Here is a 19,009-nt window from a genome sequence, read left to right as displayed (position 1 = left end):
TCTTAAATTTTTAATTTCTTTAAACAATTTAATGGGAATGTCAGGGAATGTTTAATAAAATGTTGGGATGTTATTATATTTTAATTTATTATTTTTATGAGAGGTATTAATCACTTTTAATTTTAAATTAAGGTAATCACAAAATTGTATTTAAACAAAGCTCAAAATTTGCAATAATTTTGTTATTTTATAATAATTTAGAAGAAAAATAAATGACACAATAAATTTAATTATTCTAACTGAAAGAGCCGTTTAACAATTTTTTACAACAAGGACAAGCCCGCCTTCTTCATTTTCTTAAATAATTCTAGTTTAATTGAATTAAATTTAAAAAAGCTCACCTCATCAACATCGATGATCTCAAAGGCAAACGCGTCCTCAGGGTTGACTAGTTTCTGCGGCCGAGGCGGCACTTCGGGCACCGTGGGTGAGCTTTTCGGGGGCTTCTGGTGCCGAGGAACTATGGGTGGGGCTGCCTCTTCGCTGAACTGCAGCGCCTTGCTGCGCTCCAGCGGACGATGGGCCAGCGTTGCGGGGCGTTTTTGAGCAGGCATGGACGGTTTGGACGCCCTTGGTGGCAAAGGTGGTGGCAGGGGCTCTCCTTTCGGGTAAAGCGTCTCGTAGATGGACTCGGAGGGGGCCTTGGGCGGCTGCTGCCAGATTGGGTAATAATCGCCTTTGGCCGGCGCCTCTTCCTCGGCTTCTGACCCACCACGACCGCAGTTGTGAGAATTCCATGTCACCTGATTTAGACATTTTTTTTTTAATTCCAGAGCAATGTTATATTACGATCTGAATTTGTAAAAAATAAATAAAATAACAAGCAAGAAAGATTTTTAATACATCCAATGAAAAATATTTGGGCACCATTTCAAGTAAAATTGTAAAATAAAATATTAAAAAAAAATGCAAATAAATTATGAAAATACCTGATCTTTAGCAGAGTCGGAGCCAGAATCCTCGGCAGTTGCAGCACCGATGCCGTTGCTCAGTCTCTTGGGCGTGAGATTGCGATGCAGCAACTTCTTTTTCATGTGGAAATTCGCTTCGGGCTCGGACTCGCTTTCCGAGCTGAAGCCCTTGATGCGCAGGATGTCCTCGAGCTCCTTGCGCCCTGAGAAGGGATTCTTGCCGTTGGCGCAGTTGCGTCGCGAGACCTTCTTTTTGAGACTGCCGGCGAGTCCCTCGTCCTGGTCCAAGGCGGAGAAGGCCAGCGGCAAGAAGTGGATGTGGTCGCAGTCCTCCTGGAAGAGGCTGCACGGTGCCTGCGCCGGCTCCAGGGACACGGTGAAGAACACCAGGCCCTGCGAGCTGTCGGGAGAATTCAAAGGCAGTTTGAACTGAGCAGGGCAACTGTGGAGCAAAAGTTTTCCATTACAAAGTGAACATGTTTAATTTTGCAATCAAACTTACTTTTGAGCTCTCTCCTGAATAGTTCGCACCGGCACACTAACCCGACCTAAGTATCTATTGACCAAAGGTCTGGACTTGGAGAATTTATCTTTGATTTCTATGTCCAACATGTCCTGAGGAAGAGCGGTGAAGAGAAAAGCCTGCAAGGAAATTGACCCGTCAATTTTCTTCTGCCGCGTTCAACAAAGTAATTTTTGTTTAATCCATTTCGCAATCGTGACAAGGAATATAATAATTTCCCCATGGGCGTGTCACGCTCCCATTTTTCCCGATCCCTCGAGCACTAATCGTACAAAAAGAAAAATGAAAAGTGACGCACTTGAGATTCCCACGAGGGGTGCGTGGTGGCCTCTCGGACCGAAGTTCTGCTTTCCTGGCCGTGGTGCGGCAACAACATGCTCACGCCCGAGTCTTCCTCCTCGCAGCTGCCCGGCCTGATCCGCAGCTTGACGTAGGGGTCGGGGTTGAAGAACACGCTGTGTCGAAGACTTCGAGCAGCTATGCCTGTGGAACAAATCAAAACGCATTGAAATAATCAATTGAATAACAGAAGGGTGGATTAATTTAAAAAAATAAATAAATGTGCAATTTTAGTGATAAATAACGTTTTTCAAAAGAAATTTTAATGTGGATTCAGAAACTGAGCGAGAAAAACAAATTAAAATGTCCAAATTTAATCTTTTAATTGGAAATTTTAATTCTTTACAAAGCAGATTCGGATTTCTGTTTCTAAAATATTTATTTTTCTACTTTAAACTTTAAAATGAAGACAAGAACGTGACGGATTTTTCAATGGAAAAATTAATTGTTCGGAAACAGAAATCCGGATCTGTTTTAAAATAATTATATTTCAAATTAAAATCTGAAATTTTGACATTTTTATTCATTTTCCGAGCAGTTTCTGAATCCATGCAATAAAATTTCTTCAGAAAAATTAAAACAGAAACCAACACAAACACGACACAAATCTTCACTAAAAATTACAAAAAAAATGTCTTGATTGCAGTAATTGTCTTAATTTCCAAACTAAATAATCTTTCAATAAATCGTAAATTTTACCCAGAGAAAGAAAAGGAAATTGAAAGAAAGACAGATTAATTAGGAAAAAAAATTTTAACAAAGACTCACAAGAGATTCTGAAGTGGACCTGAGAAGACTGGTCGATAAAAGAAACGTCAGTGGAAGGGTCTGCAGCCTGGAGAAGGGCGCAACCCTCTTCGTCAGAGCTTTCAGAGGGTAGGAATTGGTGGTCGGCGGCCAGAGCAGTGCACGCCTCGCGACCCAGCAGCGTCAGCGGCTCAGACGCCGCTAGACATGCGGTCTTTATTGCACTGTAGTAGCGGAAGCACAGCTTTGCGCCCTCTGCATTTTTCAAAATTTGAATAAATTCATTTATTGAATAATAAAAAAGATTGGTCTGGAGAAACGTTTTGTCTAAGAAAAAAGAAATTCCACTGACCTTGTTGGTGTGAAAGTGGAGGTTGAGCTAGGTCAAGTAGCCACATGACCTGACCCTGAGGGTTTCCCACCACCCCGTCACTGCGCCTTTCGAGGAATTTGGTGGGATCGCTCTCCTCTGCAACAAATAGGAAAACAAACATTTATTAAAAAATAATTATGTTCAATTACATTTTATTAACATTAAAAAAAATGTGCATGGGCAAACAAACGACCACAATATAGAAGATTCAAATAGTTTAAATATTTTTGTAAAATATTGTTTTTATTAAAAAAAAAAAAAAGACTACCAGTTTCGGTATGCGGTGCTATTTCATGATGAGCAAGAAAAAAAATCAGAAAATTGAAAACCACATATTTATTCAAAATCTTAAAACTCGGTTGCTTCTTTAATTATTCAGCTTTATTAAGATTTAGAATTTTTTATTAAAAATTTGGTTTTTTAATTTGCTGATTCTTGCTCATGAAATGCTCGCAGACCGTGCGGACCAAAACTGGTACAGAGTCTTTATTTGTTTTTGAATAAATTTTTTTTTTTAAACGAGGAAAAAGCCCGAGTTCTTCATTTCCAAATTTTAAAATTCTCTACATATAGAGTTTAAATTTTGGTAAATTAAAAATTAATGTCCTGTATTTTTTTATGACTCGCTTTGGTTCTTATTATGGCTTATTCAGATACCTTGAACTAGGATAAAATTGCAGATGACGATACAGAATTTTGCGGTTTCTGCAGAATTTCTCGCCATTTTATGCCACTTTTTAAGATGATCAACGGCAAAATTTTTTGAAAACAGTTACGCGCGGCGCACGACAAGAAGCAGTCAGTGAACTCTCTCCATGATTTGTACGGAGGAACGCGGATCTCGGCGGTAGATCCGATGGTAATTTGTACTTCTGCGTGCGCTCTTATTCGGCAGAGAGTGGCGCAATTAAATTAATATTAAGTGGCCCATTCCCATGAGGACGTCGACGGAGGAATTTCCTGCCATTCAAAACTCGGGGCGGTTTTCTCACGTACGGCGGCGCATCCTTGTGCAGTGCAACGAGAAGCAGCCGAGTCATATAACACATTTTGCGCCGCGACCCACGCAAGCATTCAATTGTTCATTCAAGAGTCGAGAGTCATTCTCAGGCCCTCGTCAGGGACCTCCTTCGAATTGAGCTTGACGTAATTGCGTCTTTTAAACGCGGTGCTGACGACGCAGCGCAAGGCGAGGCGAAGGGGGAATTTTAATCAGGGCACTTCCTCTATTTTCTACGACTCTCTTCACCTCCGCTTGGCTGCAGGTGAAGGAAGGTGACGTCAATTAGCTAGGAAGAAAGTCTCCAACAGGATAAGGAACATTAAAAAAATCATTTTGAAAAAAAAGTAACAATGACACAAAATTAACTGATAACTCAAAATCAAGAGAAAATATGAAAATTACGCGTGAAGGAATTTTTCTTATGACAAGTAATTTTCTAAAAACAATATAAATTCTATCGAAATAAAAAAAGAGCAAATTCTTAGCAATAATTAAATATTTTGTAATTATACATAACAATTTATTTATTAAACTAACTATTTAAAATAAAAAAATTATCTGAATATTTTAAATAAAAATCATCAATTTCATTTTAAATGAAGCATTTTGCATTTTAATTGTTTTCTACTTGGTTAATATTAAAATTAAACTAAATATTTAAAATTAAAATATGATCTGAATATTTTCAATAAAGCATTTTAATTATTCTACAACTTTATTAATATTAAAATTGTTAATTTGTGTTGAGTTAGGGAATATAACAACTTTCATTACAATTTTTTCATTTTTAACAAGTCTATAAGCAGGAAACCTTTAGTAAATTATCTGTTTTGTTTCAATTTTTATTAACTATGCCTTTTTTCTATCTCTAATTAATTGTTGCAATAAATTTAAATTGATGATATATTATTAAAACTACTGAAAACTACAACTTTGTTTTACAGTTTTTGAAACTTTGTTATGCTCTTGTTTATAAATTACTTTCTCTTTTGGTGATTTGAATTTAAAATCGGCTTTTCCTTGATGGGTTTTTGTGAGTTGTTTATTGTTTCAGAAAAACAATATCCTGCTCTACATGTTTCGGCTGCGGGCCATAATTCATGAGCTGCGAAAACAGACAAAAATTAGAACAAAAATGAACCTTTTTTCAAAAATTATTTTTCTTTCAAGTTGACAATTTTCTTGTTCTTTTGAATATCTAAATGATGTATTCTGGCATCAATGTTGATACGTAAAATAAACTCAATTTCAAACTAAAAAATAGATTCAAATTTGATGAATGAATGGAAGCAGGACGGAGCCAGCAAGACGATTAAAAATTACTCCAACCCCGACCAACACTGAAGATTAGGTTGTAATTTTGGACGCGCATCCGATTCCACGGCATCTGCGCGGCGATAAAAGAGGCACTCGGCTGGGTTGCTCCGAATCCTTATTCTTTTAATACATTTATCAGCAGGCATTCTCGTCTCTTGGTGACAAAATTGGCATGCGGCGTCGAGAATATAAATCTGTCCGTGTTCCGCTGACAAATGGATTCTCTTCCAGAAAGCTATTTTTATTAGAGCCCGCGCGCCGCGGCTGATTCATTCATTAGTTCATTTTTTTCCTCGGCTCATTCATTCGGACCAGGGAGGGAGGGAGGGGGAGGGAGGAGGGGTCTATCTATTTAAACGCCGAATTCGCGGCACATGCACTTCCTCCGGATGGAAGCAGCACCCCCGCGCGCTCGCCTAAAAGGTGTTTCCGGCTCGCGCGTCGTTTCTGATCCTGCTCTGCACACGATGGATGTGACGAGTGCACACGGATAAATATTTACCCCCGACCACGCTACGCGCCACCGAGATAAAGGACAGTTTTTTCCTCTTATCGAGGAAGCAGCTGGGGTCACCGCGCGCATTATTCGTCCCTCGCGCGATTGCCGAATCAACACCTGACGCAACTCTTTTCAGATAATGAGAAAAAAAAATGCTCGCTAAGGAGGAAAACCTCAAAAATTTCTTCCTGTTTCCTCTCTGCGAAGAGTTCTCGTCGCGGAGGGGTGGCTTTTGTGTGTAATTTCTCATTATATGCGCAGCCGGCTGAGTGAAATTTCCTTCCGCCAGCGCTTTTCCCCGCGAGCAAATCAAGCAAGTTCCTCTGCTTTTCATCGATGCAGCAATCGGCGAAGTTGCCCTTTAATCAATAACCTCATCAGCGCGATTTGTTTCAAAATAGCAGTGCCTGCGTGATTATTTTTTCCGTTCTGCCACGACAACATATACATTCAATTATAGGGAATTTTTAATTTTACGCTCAATTGCATCTCGGAATGGTATATAATTTTTGACTGGTGATTATTATTAAGTTGTTGTTGGCCGCGCTATAGCCAGGAAGTTATCGCTGGAGAGAAGCTAACGAACTTGGTCGGCACATGAATTAATCATTTCTTTTCAAAACAACTATACACAGTTGTGAGTTGTTGTTATTTTGGAAAGAGAAGTTGATTGGTTTGCTCTTCTGATTTGAATATTAGGAGTGAAATTATAAAAATTTAATAACAACGATTTGAAGGTTGGCTCTAAAATGTTATTGTAAAAGGGTTTTTTTTAATTTAATTTTAGTTATAAATTTATTCAACGTTTATATAATAATTCTTTTAAATAAAATTTAAAAAGTTTTAAAACTTATAAAAATATATGGGAAACATTTATGAATAAATTAATTATTAAATTGATATCTTTTAAGAGTTTTTTCCGTGGTTTTACTGAAACTGCGCGAGAAAAACTTGGCTTTAAAGAATGATGGAATGCATAGCAAAAATTTGACTTTTAAGTAAGAAATTAATTTAAATTGACACACATATTTTACCTTTTTCAGAAATTTAATTAAAACCTGGAAAATTAGGGCAAGTAGAGCAAAATAACTGGCCTGGATCGCAATTTCCCCTAATAAGGTACAATTTTCGTGTTGCTTACAATTAATTTCTTGATTTAAAGTTAAAATTTAGGTATGTATTTAAAGCCAATATTTTTGCGCAAAATTTCAGTAAAACCACGTAAAAACCTCTTCAATATTAAACCCTGAAACTCCTTCTCACTTTACAACCCAAACAAAGACACTTATTAGAACAGGAACACACGCAGAATTATATTTCTTAATTTCCATAAATTACCTTTTTTTAAACTACCTGTTTAATTATTTTATATGACCTCTATTGTTTCTTTTTACAAAAATTCAAACCGATAATTTCACTTCCTCCAGACGCTCCTCAATTATTTGTACACACATTTTCTAATTTATTTTGCACGCGCGGTGTGTAATTTTGTGTTTTCAAATTCAAAGTTGGGCTGCTGCGCCGCGTCATGACCGCGACGAGGTCTCGCGCATATTTATTTCGGGCGCGTTCTTGTTATTAGTAAAAAAGCGTCATACATGTGCCCTCGATTAAAGAGTGGTGTGTGTACCGCGTATGACGACAGGAAGGAAGTTGGCCCGAGCTAGGGTTTTGAGGTTGCGACGCGCGCCAGCACCCCTTTGCCGATCCATCAGCGCATTGTGTGTTGAGGGTGATTTGTCTGCATCGTTAGAGTTTTTTTTCTTCTTTTCTCCGCACTTTTCTCCAGCGCAGGCGGCGAGAAATAAATGAGGAGCTGTCGTGTATGCGGTAATTGCGCGGCGGCCGCTCTTGTGATGAATGAGCCTTGTTTGCGCGCCGCCGCCACGCATTATATTAGTTTTGACTTAATGCTCGCGCGCCGCCAGTTCATATATAATGTACATTCACTTGAGAGCAGAGACAAAAACTTGCACGTTTTCTGTCTTCAACTTTATCCGCGCACGCTGTTAAGGAAGATATCGTTTTACTCTCATCAAGTTTTTCAGACACAAAACGAGTCTTGAAAGGCACCTTCAGCGTCTTATGAGAGACGAAAATATATTTCAAAGAAATGAGAAAATTTTGCATCAATTCATTCATTTCTTTCACTTCTGCGCTTTCTAAAAACTAAAAATATTTATAAATCATCGTTTGATTAAAATTACCAAATATATTTGTTTAATTGTTTCAAGTTTTTTTTAGTTTTTTTCTTTATGAAAACGAGCTATTGATTCACAAAACTACCCTAAATTTGGATCATTGCTCAAATAAAATTTTTAAATTCGCATTTTAGATTTAGAATTTAAATCTTAATAGGAAAATTATGTTAATTTGTTTTACTTATGCCTTTATGCACTCTTTGTCTTAATTACAATTATATATAGTTTATTGAAAATACCTCATCAGAGTACAATTCTTCAATATTTAAATTTATACAAGCGAAATTTAATAAAAATTAAAATTTTAATTAATTAAAAAAAAAAAAATTAATCAATTACAATTATAGAAATTTTAATTCAAGATGAAATTTGACGAAACTTACTTTTATTTAGAAACAAATAAATAATAAAATTGTTGTATATAGGTCGCGTGTGTTTTTCTGTTTTAATTAGTGTGATTAGTGTCTTTGTTTGTGTTGTAAAGTGCTAAGCAATTTCAGGGCTTAATTTTTAAGAGGTTTTTAATGCTTTTGCTGAAACTGTGCAAGAAAAACTTGGCTTTAAAGAATGGAATACATGCCAAAATTTGGACTTTTGATGAGAAATTAATTTTGAACGACTCAAAATTGTACCTTATTCGGCGAATTTTTGCCCTCATTTTCCGTGTTAATTAAGTTTTTTTATTATTATGACACAAATATATGTACGATTTTTGTGTGGTAAAAGTCAAAATTTTGGTATGTATTCCATTCATTTAAGCCACATAAAAACCTATTAAAATTAATTTCCGAATATTAATAGTTCAATTAAAACGTGTATTTGGAAATTTATATTTATTTTCAATTACAAACCATTTTGCCGATTAATTAAACACGTACGTCACCAACTTGCGAGTCAGGTGCATTCAAAGTTATTTGTACGAATCCAACGCTGATTCACTCCTTACGAATGCACCTCACCGCACAATTTCTAAAGTGCGGTGACGTCGGCAGCTTCAGAGGAACACTTTTATCTGCAGCTCTAACTCTCACTCGCAAAAATTACACGCTTACTCATTCATGTCCTATTAATTTTTCAGTGGTCGCGCTGCACTCACAGGAGGAAACCAAAAATTTATTACGTAAAAGGGAAGACGTGGGCTTGATGGGAGGGTGGTCAGGAAACTCTTATTTATTTATCGCGTGTGCGTAGATCACATACATATTATTGCCGCTGGTGCAGGCGGCAGCGGATCTGCCTTAATAAGGAAGTGTGCTCAAGATATGAGAGACCGGCCGTTGAGTTATAGAGAGGCCAACTCGCCGCCGTTGATGAGAGATGTATTTATCGCAGAGAAGAAATTTCGTTTGCTGCTGCAGAATTAAGAGAGATGCCGAACGGCACCAACGGCGCAAAAGAGGCTGCGACGCCGATCATCATCCCAGCATTAAATTTGTGCAGCCTGATTAACATGCAGCATTTCCAGAGAGTGAACGGATTTGTGAATTATTATTATACAAATTCAGAGCTTATTTTGTGGATCAGTAAAAATATTAAAAGTTACTTACAAAAAATGTTTTTTAACAATTCAATGAAAATATCAGTGATAAAATAAAAAATTTTAATTAAAAAAGAATATAATTTTTATATGTATAAATCGCAGAAATAAATAATTTTCAACCTGATTCCTCTTCTTTTGTCCCCCATACAGAGACAAAATTTAATTTTATCTCTCATTGAGAGGCTTTAACCTTTATATAACTAACTTATGTCAATGAAAACAAATATTTTTCCATGACGTGCTCTTATATTTTGATAATCTTGGAAATTAATTTACAATAAGAATACATTTCTATGGCGCATCACTCAAATTAATGCAAAAAAAATCTATGAAATCAAATTGGCCAAAATTATGTCATTTTTTTTAAATCAAAAATTATAATAAATCACACTAATCGTGTCGGTTTACAAAATGTCTATTTAAAAAGCCCCTAAAATAAAGTCCGAGCTGTTTTCCGCCTCGAAGCCAAAACCACCTTTTTTCTTTGAATCGAAAAGAGCTGCGCAAAAACAGGGCTCCGGACGAGTCTATTTTCCTTATTCACATAATAAACCGAGACGCTTTTATCGTCGCGTCTTTTTAATTCACACTCGAATTTCCAGCGCGTGATTTCCGAAGGTCTTGTTCGTTTCTGCGCCAGTAAGTTGGTGTGTGTTGAGAATTCGGGTGCATCTTCGGCGGCAAAGGAGAGAGGAATTCTGCTTGATTGTTTTCATTAATTCCTCTCAAGCATAAATTTATGCGCCGCCGAGCGCCGGTCATTGGGCTGAGACCGATTCGGAAGCGATTTCCCTGGGAGCCTCTCTCTGGAAAACACTCGGCCACGCACAAATAATTGGCGTCGCCGCCGCTCTAATGAATGAACGAGGAGTGCGGCGGATGAATGGACGGACGGACGGGCAGTTGGCACATCGCCCGCGCCGCCGCCGCCAAGAGCACCTATACACAACACTCTACTTCCGCTGGCTCAAGGGAAAAGGTGGATTACATCACCGGATACGCCCCAACTACCCAGATAAAAATTGGAGCTCCTCTCCCGTCCGATTCATGCCGCGCGCACGAGAAATCCGAATCGAATTTGTGTAAATAGAGTTGCGTGATAAGAGGAAGATTTTCTGCGACCTCAGCAGAGAGATATACAAACGTCGAGACAGACGCGCATATCGGGGGCTATTTCGAGAGAGGCTTTTTGACTCGCTCGGCGCCAAATAATCCCGAATTTCGAAAGCACCCTCTGCTCTCTCTGGCGTCTGTTTTGTTTTCCACTCCCGTGGCAGGTGCCAAATGTTAAACTCACTCACAGACAAAGGAATAACAGAAATAAAATCATCCTTCCTGCAGTGTCACTTTACAAAATGAGCGCCTCTTTGACTATTTATACATTTAAATCTCTCTGAAGTTCTTAAGTGTCGCGCGCGCTTTTGATTTTTTTTTCCATGATATGCGTCCGGTACTGATCTTTTGTTCTATTTTGCTTTTAACAAAGTTGGCGAGTTGCTAAATTAAAATTTCACGGCGCGCTTTTGAATTGAGCAGATGAAAAGAATACGCTTGATGGGGATTCTTTGAGAGGAAGAAATTCCACTTGAGCTAATCTGCTGCCAAAAAGGATGTGACGGTCGATGACGTTATTGTGCGGCGCCCAACAATTTGATTTGGTGCGCGAAAGAGAAAGAGAGAGACCGAGAGACCACCTACCGGATTTGTTTGATTTGAATCCAACACAATCGACTAATCGAAATGGCGAAACGTTGAATCACAAATAACTTGATGAATCAAATTAATTTATTCGTTTTTTTCTAGTATGTTTTCCTTATTTATCAAAAAATAATTAATGAATACAAAAAAAGTCATTTACCTTTTTTAAATTTTTAATTTCAGTATTATTTATAAAAAATATACTGTTTTAAAACTTTTACTTTTTATTTTTAATTGTTTTCTTTCCACTTAAACCTGCAGGTGAATTTGTTCGATTTTGTTCAAATTTTTTCCTCTCCAAACAGGAATTCCGCACGTTTTATTTTGTGCCATTAGACAAATGCTGCACGCGCCACCGGAGGTTCGCGGAAAACGCGTGTCGTGAGTGGCATCGCTAATTAAAGCCGAAGCTATATAATATATAATAAATAGCACCACCAAGAAAACGGAAGCGAAAATTAAGCAGGCACGTGATTGAAAGAGAAATAGCTCGTCAAATTCATTCACGGCGCGCCGCCGGTGGAGCGAAAAGAGAAATCAAACTTAGTTTAAAATTGATGGTAATTTGAACTTATAGATTTTTGACACTTCAATTTAAAATTTTATGTTTGATGTTTAACAAATGATCAGGGAATTTCCTCGGAGCAAAATTCCGTGTATGGCAGTGATTTTGTTTAGCTACAAGATAATGTTTTTTTGCCAGAGCTTGATTGCCATTTTTGGTTACATTTTTATTTGTTTTTGTTTTTCATTTGCAAAGAAAAATCAATAATCTAGGCCCAAATCAGAAATTAAAAAGAAAAACAAAGTGATTTTTAAACACTTCAAAAAGGATTATCCAAATAATTAATAAATACAAAAAATCCAGCACAAAAATTTACTGGATCGTTTGGTTGTGAAAATACACTCGTGCCGCAAATTGAAGGAGAGCACATGACCATGAGCATCGAGCACATGCGATGGAGCAATTTCCTCGCGCTCGTCTCGACTGGAACAGTACGAGTGATTGATGCAATAGATTTGGCCGTTGAAAGGCCTGCAACTGGACCAAATAAAGACCAATATGTAAACTTGGCTGTTTTGTATCCGAGTGGCGATGCTGTGCAGGCTATTAGCTCACTCATTCGCCCGCTCGCCGCTGACAGAGGAAATGACGCACTCGAGCCGCGCGCGGGTCCACATTTGCCTGCTGCAGCAGCCTCGTGCGCGTAAATAGATCTCCCTCGCCCTCGGCATAAGTGCACGCAAAACAACACACACGCGGCCGCAGCGGATCGAGTGACCACTCTGGCTGAGATGTGCGTCCGAGCCTCATTGCAAAGAACTGTATCCTCGCGCGCAGATCGGTTTCCTCGACACAGACACAATAATACACTTCCTCGCTTGTATTGAAATAACAAACGTTATTTCCTTCGGCAATTCGAATATTGTGTTGCATTTAAAAAAAAAATCCTTCCAGGAATATCGTAAGAAATATAAGTTTAACATCCTCTAGGCTATAGTCTCTTCATGCAGATGAGCATCAAATTTATAACGGTGCATATGGAAATTTTTAAGTATTTAAAAAATGAATTTAATTAGTTAGATTTAATTAAGATTTGAGTTGTTATAAGTGAAACGTGGTGTTTTTCAGTTTTTCAATTTTTCTGATTTTTCTTGCTCGGTTGTGATCGAAACTGGTAGAGCCACTTTCAGAGGAGAAAAAAGCCCGAGTTTTGAGCCATTTGTTTTAAAATAAAAACAATTATTTACGATGAGAAAACCCCTATCTCTTTCAGCATCAGATTTATCAGATTGACAAAAAAAATATGCTACATATTACAATGAACTTTTTCTTTTTTTTTTCAGAAAAATGTCTCATCAAAATTATATTCAATGGAATAATAATTTATTTGCGAAACATATTTTTAACTTGCCAAAATATATTTGAATTGTAAAAAAAAAAATATCAATCTTTTTTTTCGAGAAATTAAAAGAAATGCATGATTTATATTATCATTTGTCCTAAGCAGAACAATCTCACCCAGATTAACTGATCGAATCAGAAACAAAAAATTATCTTGAAAATTTAAATTTATAATAAATTTTAAATTACTAATTAATCCCTTCTTTTATCTTCCCATGAAAAATAATATTATACGTTATAACTGCAGAGTATAAATTTGGGATCTTCCCTGGACCAAGAATTTTAAAAATTCACATCTTCCCTAATTAAAAACATCATTTTAAGCGCTTTTAGGCAAGAATATGTTGATGAAAGCAAATGGGACTTTTTTGTGCAAGAGGAGGATCCTTTTCCGCTCTTGGTTTCCCCACTCGAAGGATATCGGATGCGCAGCGCGACGAAAGAAATTAATTCACATTTTCGAAACGCGGCGTGGAAAAGACGCTGCGACAATGATGATGCAAAACAATGAATAAGAGGCGGGAAAAGGGGTCGAGGAAGTGGGCTCGAGCGCGCGTGAATGTCACGGCCCGGCAATGCATTTCGCGTCCGCCCGCGACCGTGCAATGCATTTACGTTTGCATGCTCGCCTGGCCACCGATACGCTGCCACGCGTCCATTCATTCATTCACCTCCTTCGCTCATTCATCGACGGCCCCATTCGTTCGTTCATTCATTCTTCGGTCGTCGGAAGCCGCGCGATTGAAAAAAGCGGAAGTGCTGCGATCCGCAGCCGACGCCGGAAAAATTGGATCGATCGCGCCGCGATCGCCCCGCGCCTGTGACGAATGCGAAAATTCTGTATTGAACGTAAAAGCGGCGGCAGATGGATATGTTGAGAAAGAATGCGCGTTTGTAATATTAGACGATGTGCCGCGAATTGTGCAATTCATATGTAGTACGTTTCTAAAAGCAAAGGTTGGCCAACTGCTCTTTTGGCCACGCACATTTTGAGATTTAGGATGGAATTTAGGCCGAATTATTATTATTTTACTCTCCGAAAAACACTTTGTTATTAAATTTAAAAATAAATTTTTATTTTTCAATTAATTTTTATTGAATTATTTTGGAAATCAAGAGATCCGGCTTTTTCCTCATTGTTAAAAATTGTTTTTATTTTAAAAAACGAAACGGCTCTACCAGTTTCGGTCACGATCTGTAACCCTATTTCATGAGCAAGAAAAATACAAAAAATCAGCAAAATTGAAAATGCACCACATTTTATATAAAATCTTAAAATTAACAAATTCAAGTACCAAACTATTTTAACATCGAGGAAAAGCCTGAATTCTTCGTTTCCAGGATCATTTTTACCGCGATCAAAATTTTAAAACTTAAAAATTGATTTTGCAGTTAAATTTGTTTCAATCAAAAACTTATTTAAAGTTGAAGTTGTACTCAAAATTCGAATTTTCAACCAAACTTTATATAAAATCAAGTTCATATTAGAAATGGAATTGTTATTAAAAAACTTTAATTTCAATAATTTTACAAATTTATGTTAAAAAGAAGTTCAAATAATATAAAATTTTGAGCCAAATATTAAAAGATAAGGTACACAAACAATTAAAAAAAAATATAAGAAATTAATTTGAAACTAATAAAAAAATTAATTGTAAATTAATTATATTTAAAATTAATGTTTCTGGTTTTAAAAAAATTAAAAATTCCATTCTTTTTTGCCACACATATGCCATATTTTACTCCAATTTTAAATCCCCAAAGACCAAGCAAGAACTTTGCATTTCACAAGATCTTTTGTATTGGTAAATAAGCCGCACGCACCTTTTAGTTTTTGTTAACTTTTTGTGCGTCAGGGAGAGCAAAGTTTCACAACAATGAGGGTTTCGTTTTTCTTTTGCAGCAGCTGGGGCGCGCACTCATTATGTTTGAATAGAGGTGCAAAGGCCACAGCAAGTTTCAAACCGTGAAATCATAAATTTTACATGTTTCTTACGAAAGAAAAACCAACTGTGCCGGCTTTTGCAGCCAACAGCGTGATGAGGAAGCTTGTAAAATTGTCAATAGCCGCGGTATGGTGCGTGTTTCTGTATATTTTTTACGCTCAGGGAGATGATGAAAAAAGCATTACGAAATTCATTGAGAAATATAATTTGGGCGAAACGAGAGGGGAAATTTTTCCGACGACCCTTCAATTTTTAATAGTATAGAGCCTGGGAAAATATGGAACAGATTGAGATGTTTCAATGGTGATATGACGAGGGTGAAATTTTAAAATTGCTTTATCACAATCAAATTGATGCCAAGTTTGCTTTTTTCATGGTGAAAAATATTATTCGCAGATTATTCGGTCCGAAAAATAATTCAATTTTTGTATGCAATTATAATTTTAAATTAATCGGAACAAAAAATGTTTTCAAACAAAAATGAAGCAAATTTACAAGTGAAAATCAGCAAATTAAAATGTTTAGAAAAACAACCTTGAATAAGATCAGATTGTTGAAATATTTCGTTTAAAATTTCCCGTTTTTTCGCAGTGTTTGCGCAAACGGTTGGCGCAGCAGGTGCAAAGCGGAACTCACCATGAAAATCGAGGCAACGCGGAAAGCCAGGTGAGGAAAGCGGCGTGGAAATTACACTGGTCGGCTGCAGCGAAAAGGCTCGAATCCGGCTGAAAAGGGGCCAGCAGCGCAGCTGGGGCACACGCGGATGTGCTCGAGAGACACTTCGCTCGCCTCGCTGGCACGAATACGACTGACTGGCCTGGCACGGCACACTCGCGGCGCCGTGAATGAGCGCGGAGGGGGCCGCGGCGGGGGCGGGGCGCGGAGGCGGGCGGGGGCCCCATTCATCAGCCGAGAGGTGACAATACCAGTCAATTAGCGGCCGACACATCCGGTCCACTAATTGCGACCTGCAATTATCATAAACCACTGGAATTACGCGCCCACGGAATTTGGAGAATTCAAGAATCATGTGTCCGAAATTTAAATGATTAAATTTTATTCATTTTATTTCGTTATTTTAAATTTATTTATTTATAAAAAAAATGGAATTTGGAGAGTTCACGAAAAACGTGTCTGAAATTTAAATGATTCAATTTTGTATATTTTATTATTTTTTAATTAATTTATCTTTTATTCATAAATAAATGGAATTTGCAGAATTGAAGACAAATGTCTCTGAAATTTAAATAATTAAAAATAATTTAAAGTTGGTATATTTAGTAAAATGATATGAGCTTTTAAGAAGCGTGTTGGAAAGGGAAATATTTTTTTTTTAAATTTTCCACATATTTCCACATTTTTTTTTTACATTTAATGGATTTATGGACAATTTGTTAGACACAGAGAGATAATTTATTCCATTCTTTCAAGTCTAGTTTTTATCACAAAGTTTCAGAATACGATGTAAAAAAAATAATGAAAAGATGTAAAATAAAATGAACATTAATAATAATTTAACAAATTTGAGCTTAATACCATTTTGATTGTACGTTTCCACAATTAAAATTATCCAATAATTTGACAGAATTGTTTATTTTTGATTTGATAAAAATAAATATTTTTGATGTTTTTAATCTTATTTCCAGAGCTTCACGCTCGTGACTAATCGACGCGCACACCCACTGCAAAACGGAACGCGATTTTTGCCCTTTCTCGTCGTGCAGCAGGTTATTATGCAGTCAGCGAGCATCATTTCCGTCGACCCGGCGTGACCTCTTTGTCTTTGAAACGATTAAAGAACATGTCATGTGTGTTTGCGCTTCTTCTCATATATACGTACGGTACATATAAACTGCAAATGCTTGCAAAGCACTCACTTGCACAATTGCTTCTCGGGCGGGCGTCTTATTTTTAGATTTTCGCAATCATCGCGATCTCTGCACCAAAGCAAATTCAACCAGACGTGTTCAAATTAACTAAGAAGAAACGAACTTGCGAGAACTAAAAATTTGCAACTTGAAAACACAATGTTTTGACTGGACGAATCTTATCATAAAAATAAAAACGGATTAAAAACATTTTGATTCAAATAAATTTGGCAGATATAAATTTAAACAATTTCTTTCATATGATTTATTAACAGATATTTGAGAAAAGTACAAAAAGAGCGCCCAACGTGGGGCTCGAACCCACGACCCTGAGATTAAGAGTCTCATGCTCTACCGACTGAGCTAGCCGGGCTTACAAGCTAAGGGCAATTTACAATGTATTTAACTGGCTTCGATTCCCAGTTGGCCTCGTTAAAGAGTTCACCGGCGGCTATAAAAAGACTCTCGGAGAGAATGCGAAGGAATTGGAACAAAAACGACGCATCTTTCACTGCAGTGCACTGTCGTGTGTTCGAGAAAAAGTTAAATCGTGAAAAGAGATTTGGCGGGAAAAAGGGCGTCGACAACGTTGCCACCCCCCTGTGCAGGTATGAAAAAAAAACTGCGCTCACTCCTCAGTGCATGAAGAGTGCAGCTGCACAATTATTATCATAATTCAAGCAAAGAGATTTAAACGCTGGTTGAGACAAAAAAATCTGATCTAAAATTATGATGTCACTGGTTAGAGATTGATTGAGGTCATGGTGACGAACGAGTTTAATTCTGATTAATTTAAAGTCGTTGAGTAAAGGTTACAAAATTCAAGAGGTCGACGAAAGTGAAATTAAAAAACAAACCAAAGAAGTGTAGTATTTATTTTTTTCCCGTGCGTCATGAATATTTTTTCGAGGCGCACGCGTTTGTCGGCGGGTATAAATTACATCAGCGAAGGCACGTCGAAAAGACACAAAGGAAAATAAATGGAATGAGACTGCGAGAGAGTATTTTATATAAGAATGAGAAAGAGAGCCTCTCCTCAGGGCAAATCCGGGTTGCTGCGCCGCCAAGCTGCAAGAGTTCAAAAGCGCCAGATTGCAAGCGATTATAATCCAAGGGTATTCATTCCCGTGTGTGTGTGTATTTAATGGAAAGAAAAGTTGTGCAAAGCGGATCGTCAGAATGCATAAACTATAAAAAAAATAAACAATAATTTTTCAACCTAGATGGAAGAGCTATCCGTGGAAAATTAATTCTTCCAAGACTTGTTTTTCTCACTTCGGCCTTAAAATGTTTTTCGCGCGCACCTGCATTTTTTAATTTTATTTGCACGATCGGCCTTCTTTTGAGGAACTGATGTGGTGTGCGCTTTACTGTTTTGCCATGCTATCGCGACACTTGACATGTAATCAGCTGGCAGATGCTGTGGCCTCTGAAAGTGTGTTCCTTGACATCGTGATTGCCACTTCAAAGTTAGCACCATAATTTGAAGAAGAAAGAAACAACTATTCTTAAAACTTTTAGCTATAATAATTTTAAAATAATAATATAATAAGCATTGAATATAAGCGCTTTCCAGCTTTACTGGATATATTTTTTTTCTAATTCAATAAATTCTTAATTTTTGAGAAGTTTTTACTGAAAATTGTGGGAGAAAAACTTGGCTTTAAAGAATGGAATACATACCAAAAATTTAGACTGTTAATTAAGAAATTAATTTAAAATTACACAAACACAAGATATTTCATTTAAACTTGAAAAAGTATGGCTTAGTTTTTTTAAAAGGGTTAAATTTTGTGTCATCTCAAAGCTTTGATATGTATTCCATTCTTTGAAGCCAAGTTTTTCTCGCAACTTTCAGTAAAACCACGTGAAAATCTGTTAAAAATTAAAACCTGAAACTTCACAACACAAACAAAGACACTAATTAGAACAGAAAAAAACACGCAAATTAACAACTTTTTGAAGAAATTCGATTAATTCTTAAAATAAAATATGGTTGCCGAAAATTATTTCAAATAGTAATTTTTTTCCTTTTAATTTCACTTTTTTTCAATACAAGACACAAATAAATGAACCGCGCGTGCCAGCAGGGGAGAGAATTTTTCTTTGCTCACGACTGCCGAGTTCAAGATCGTGAG

At 37.0% G+C, this 19,009-nt stretch overlaps 1 protein-coding gene and 1 non-coding gene across 3 annotated transcripts in view; both read right to left on the bottom strand.

Moving 5' to 3' along the window:
- LOC132195256 (E3 ubiquitin-protein ligase HECW2) overlaps nt 1–19,009 on the bottom strand; it is a 39,600-nt gene that overhangs the window by 7,223 nt on the left and 13,368 nt on the right. Inside the window, exons 1-7 of one of the 2 annotated variants that reach the window (XM_059617126.1) lie at nt 15,640–15,806; nt 2,873–2,989; nt 2,542–2,775; nt 1,733–1,917; nt 1,414–1,553; nt 930–1,353; nt 342–743 (exon numbers count right to left, since the gene is read on the bottom strand). In XM_059617126.1, the coding sequence (XP_059473109.1) occupies nt 342–743; nt 930–1,353; nt 1,414–1,553; nt 1,733–1,917; nt 2,542–2,775; nt 2,873–2,918 (1,431 nt within the window). In that variant the 5' untranslated portion in view covers nt 2,919–2,989; nt 15,640–15,806. Of the gene's footprint in view, nt 1–341; nt 744–929; nt 1,354–1,413; nt 1,554–1,732; nt 1,918–2,541; nt 2,776–2,872; nt 2,990–15,639; nt 15,807–19,009 lie in introns of those variants that run through there. The other variant, XM_059617125.1, reaches the window with a different exon arrangement.
- On the bottom strand, nt 17,172–17,244 carry Trnak-cuu (transfer RNA lysine (anticodon CUU)). The gene has a single exon. It is a non-coding gene; the product is annotated as a tRNA-Lys (tRNA).

Source organism: Neocloeon triangulifer, unplaced genomic scaffold (genome assembly GCF_031216515.1).
Source record: "Neocloeon triangulifer isolate White Clay Creek 2 clone unplaced genomic scaffold, ASM3121651v1 ptg000009l, whole genome shotgun sequence".
NCBI classification, from domain to species: Eukaryota; Metazoa; Arthropoda; class Insecta; order Ephemeroptera; family Baetidae; genus Neocloeon; species Neocloeon triangulifer.
This window is presented reverse-complemented; position numbering and strand designations above follow the sequence as displayed.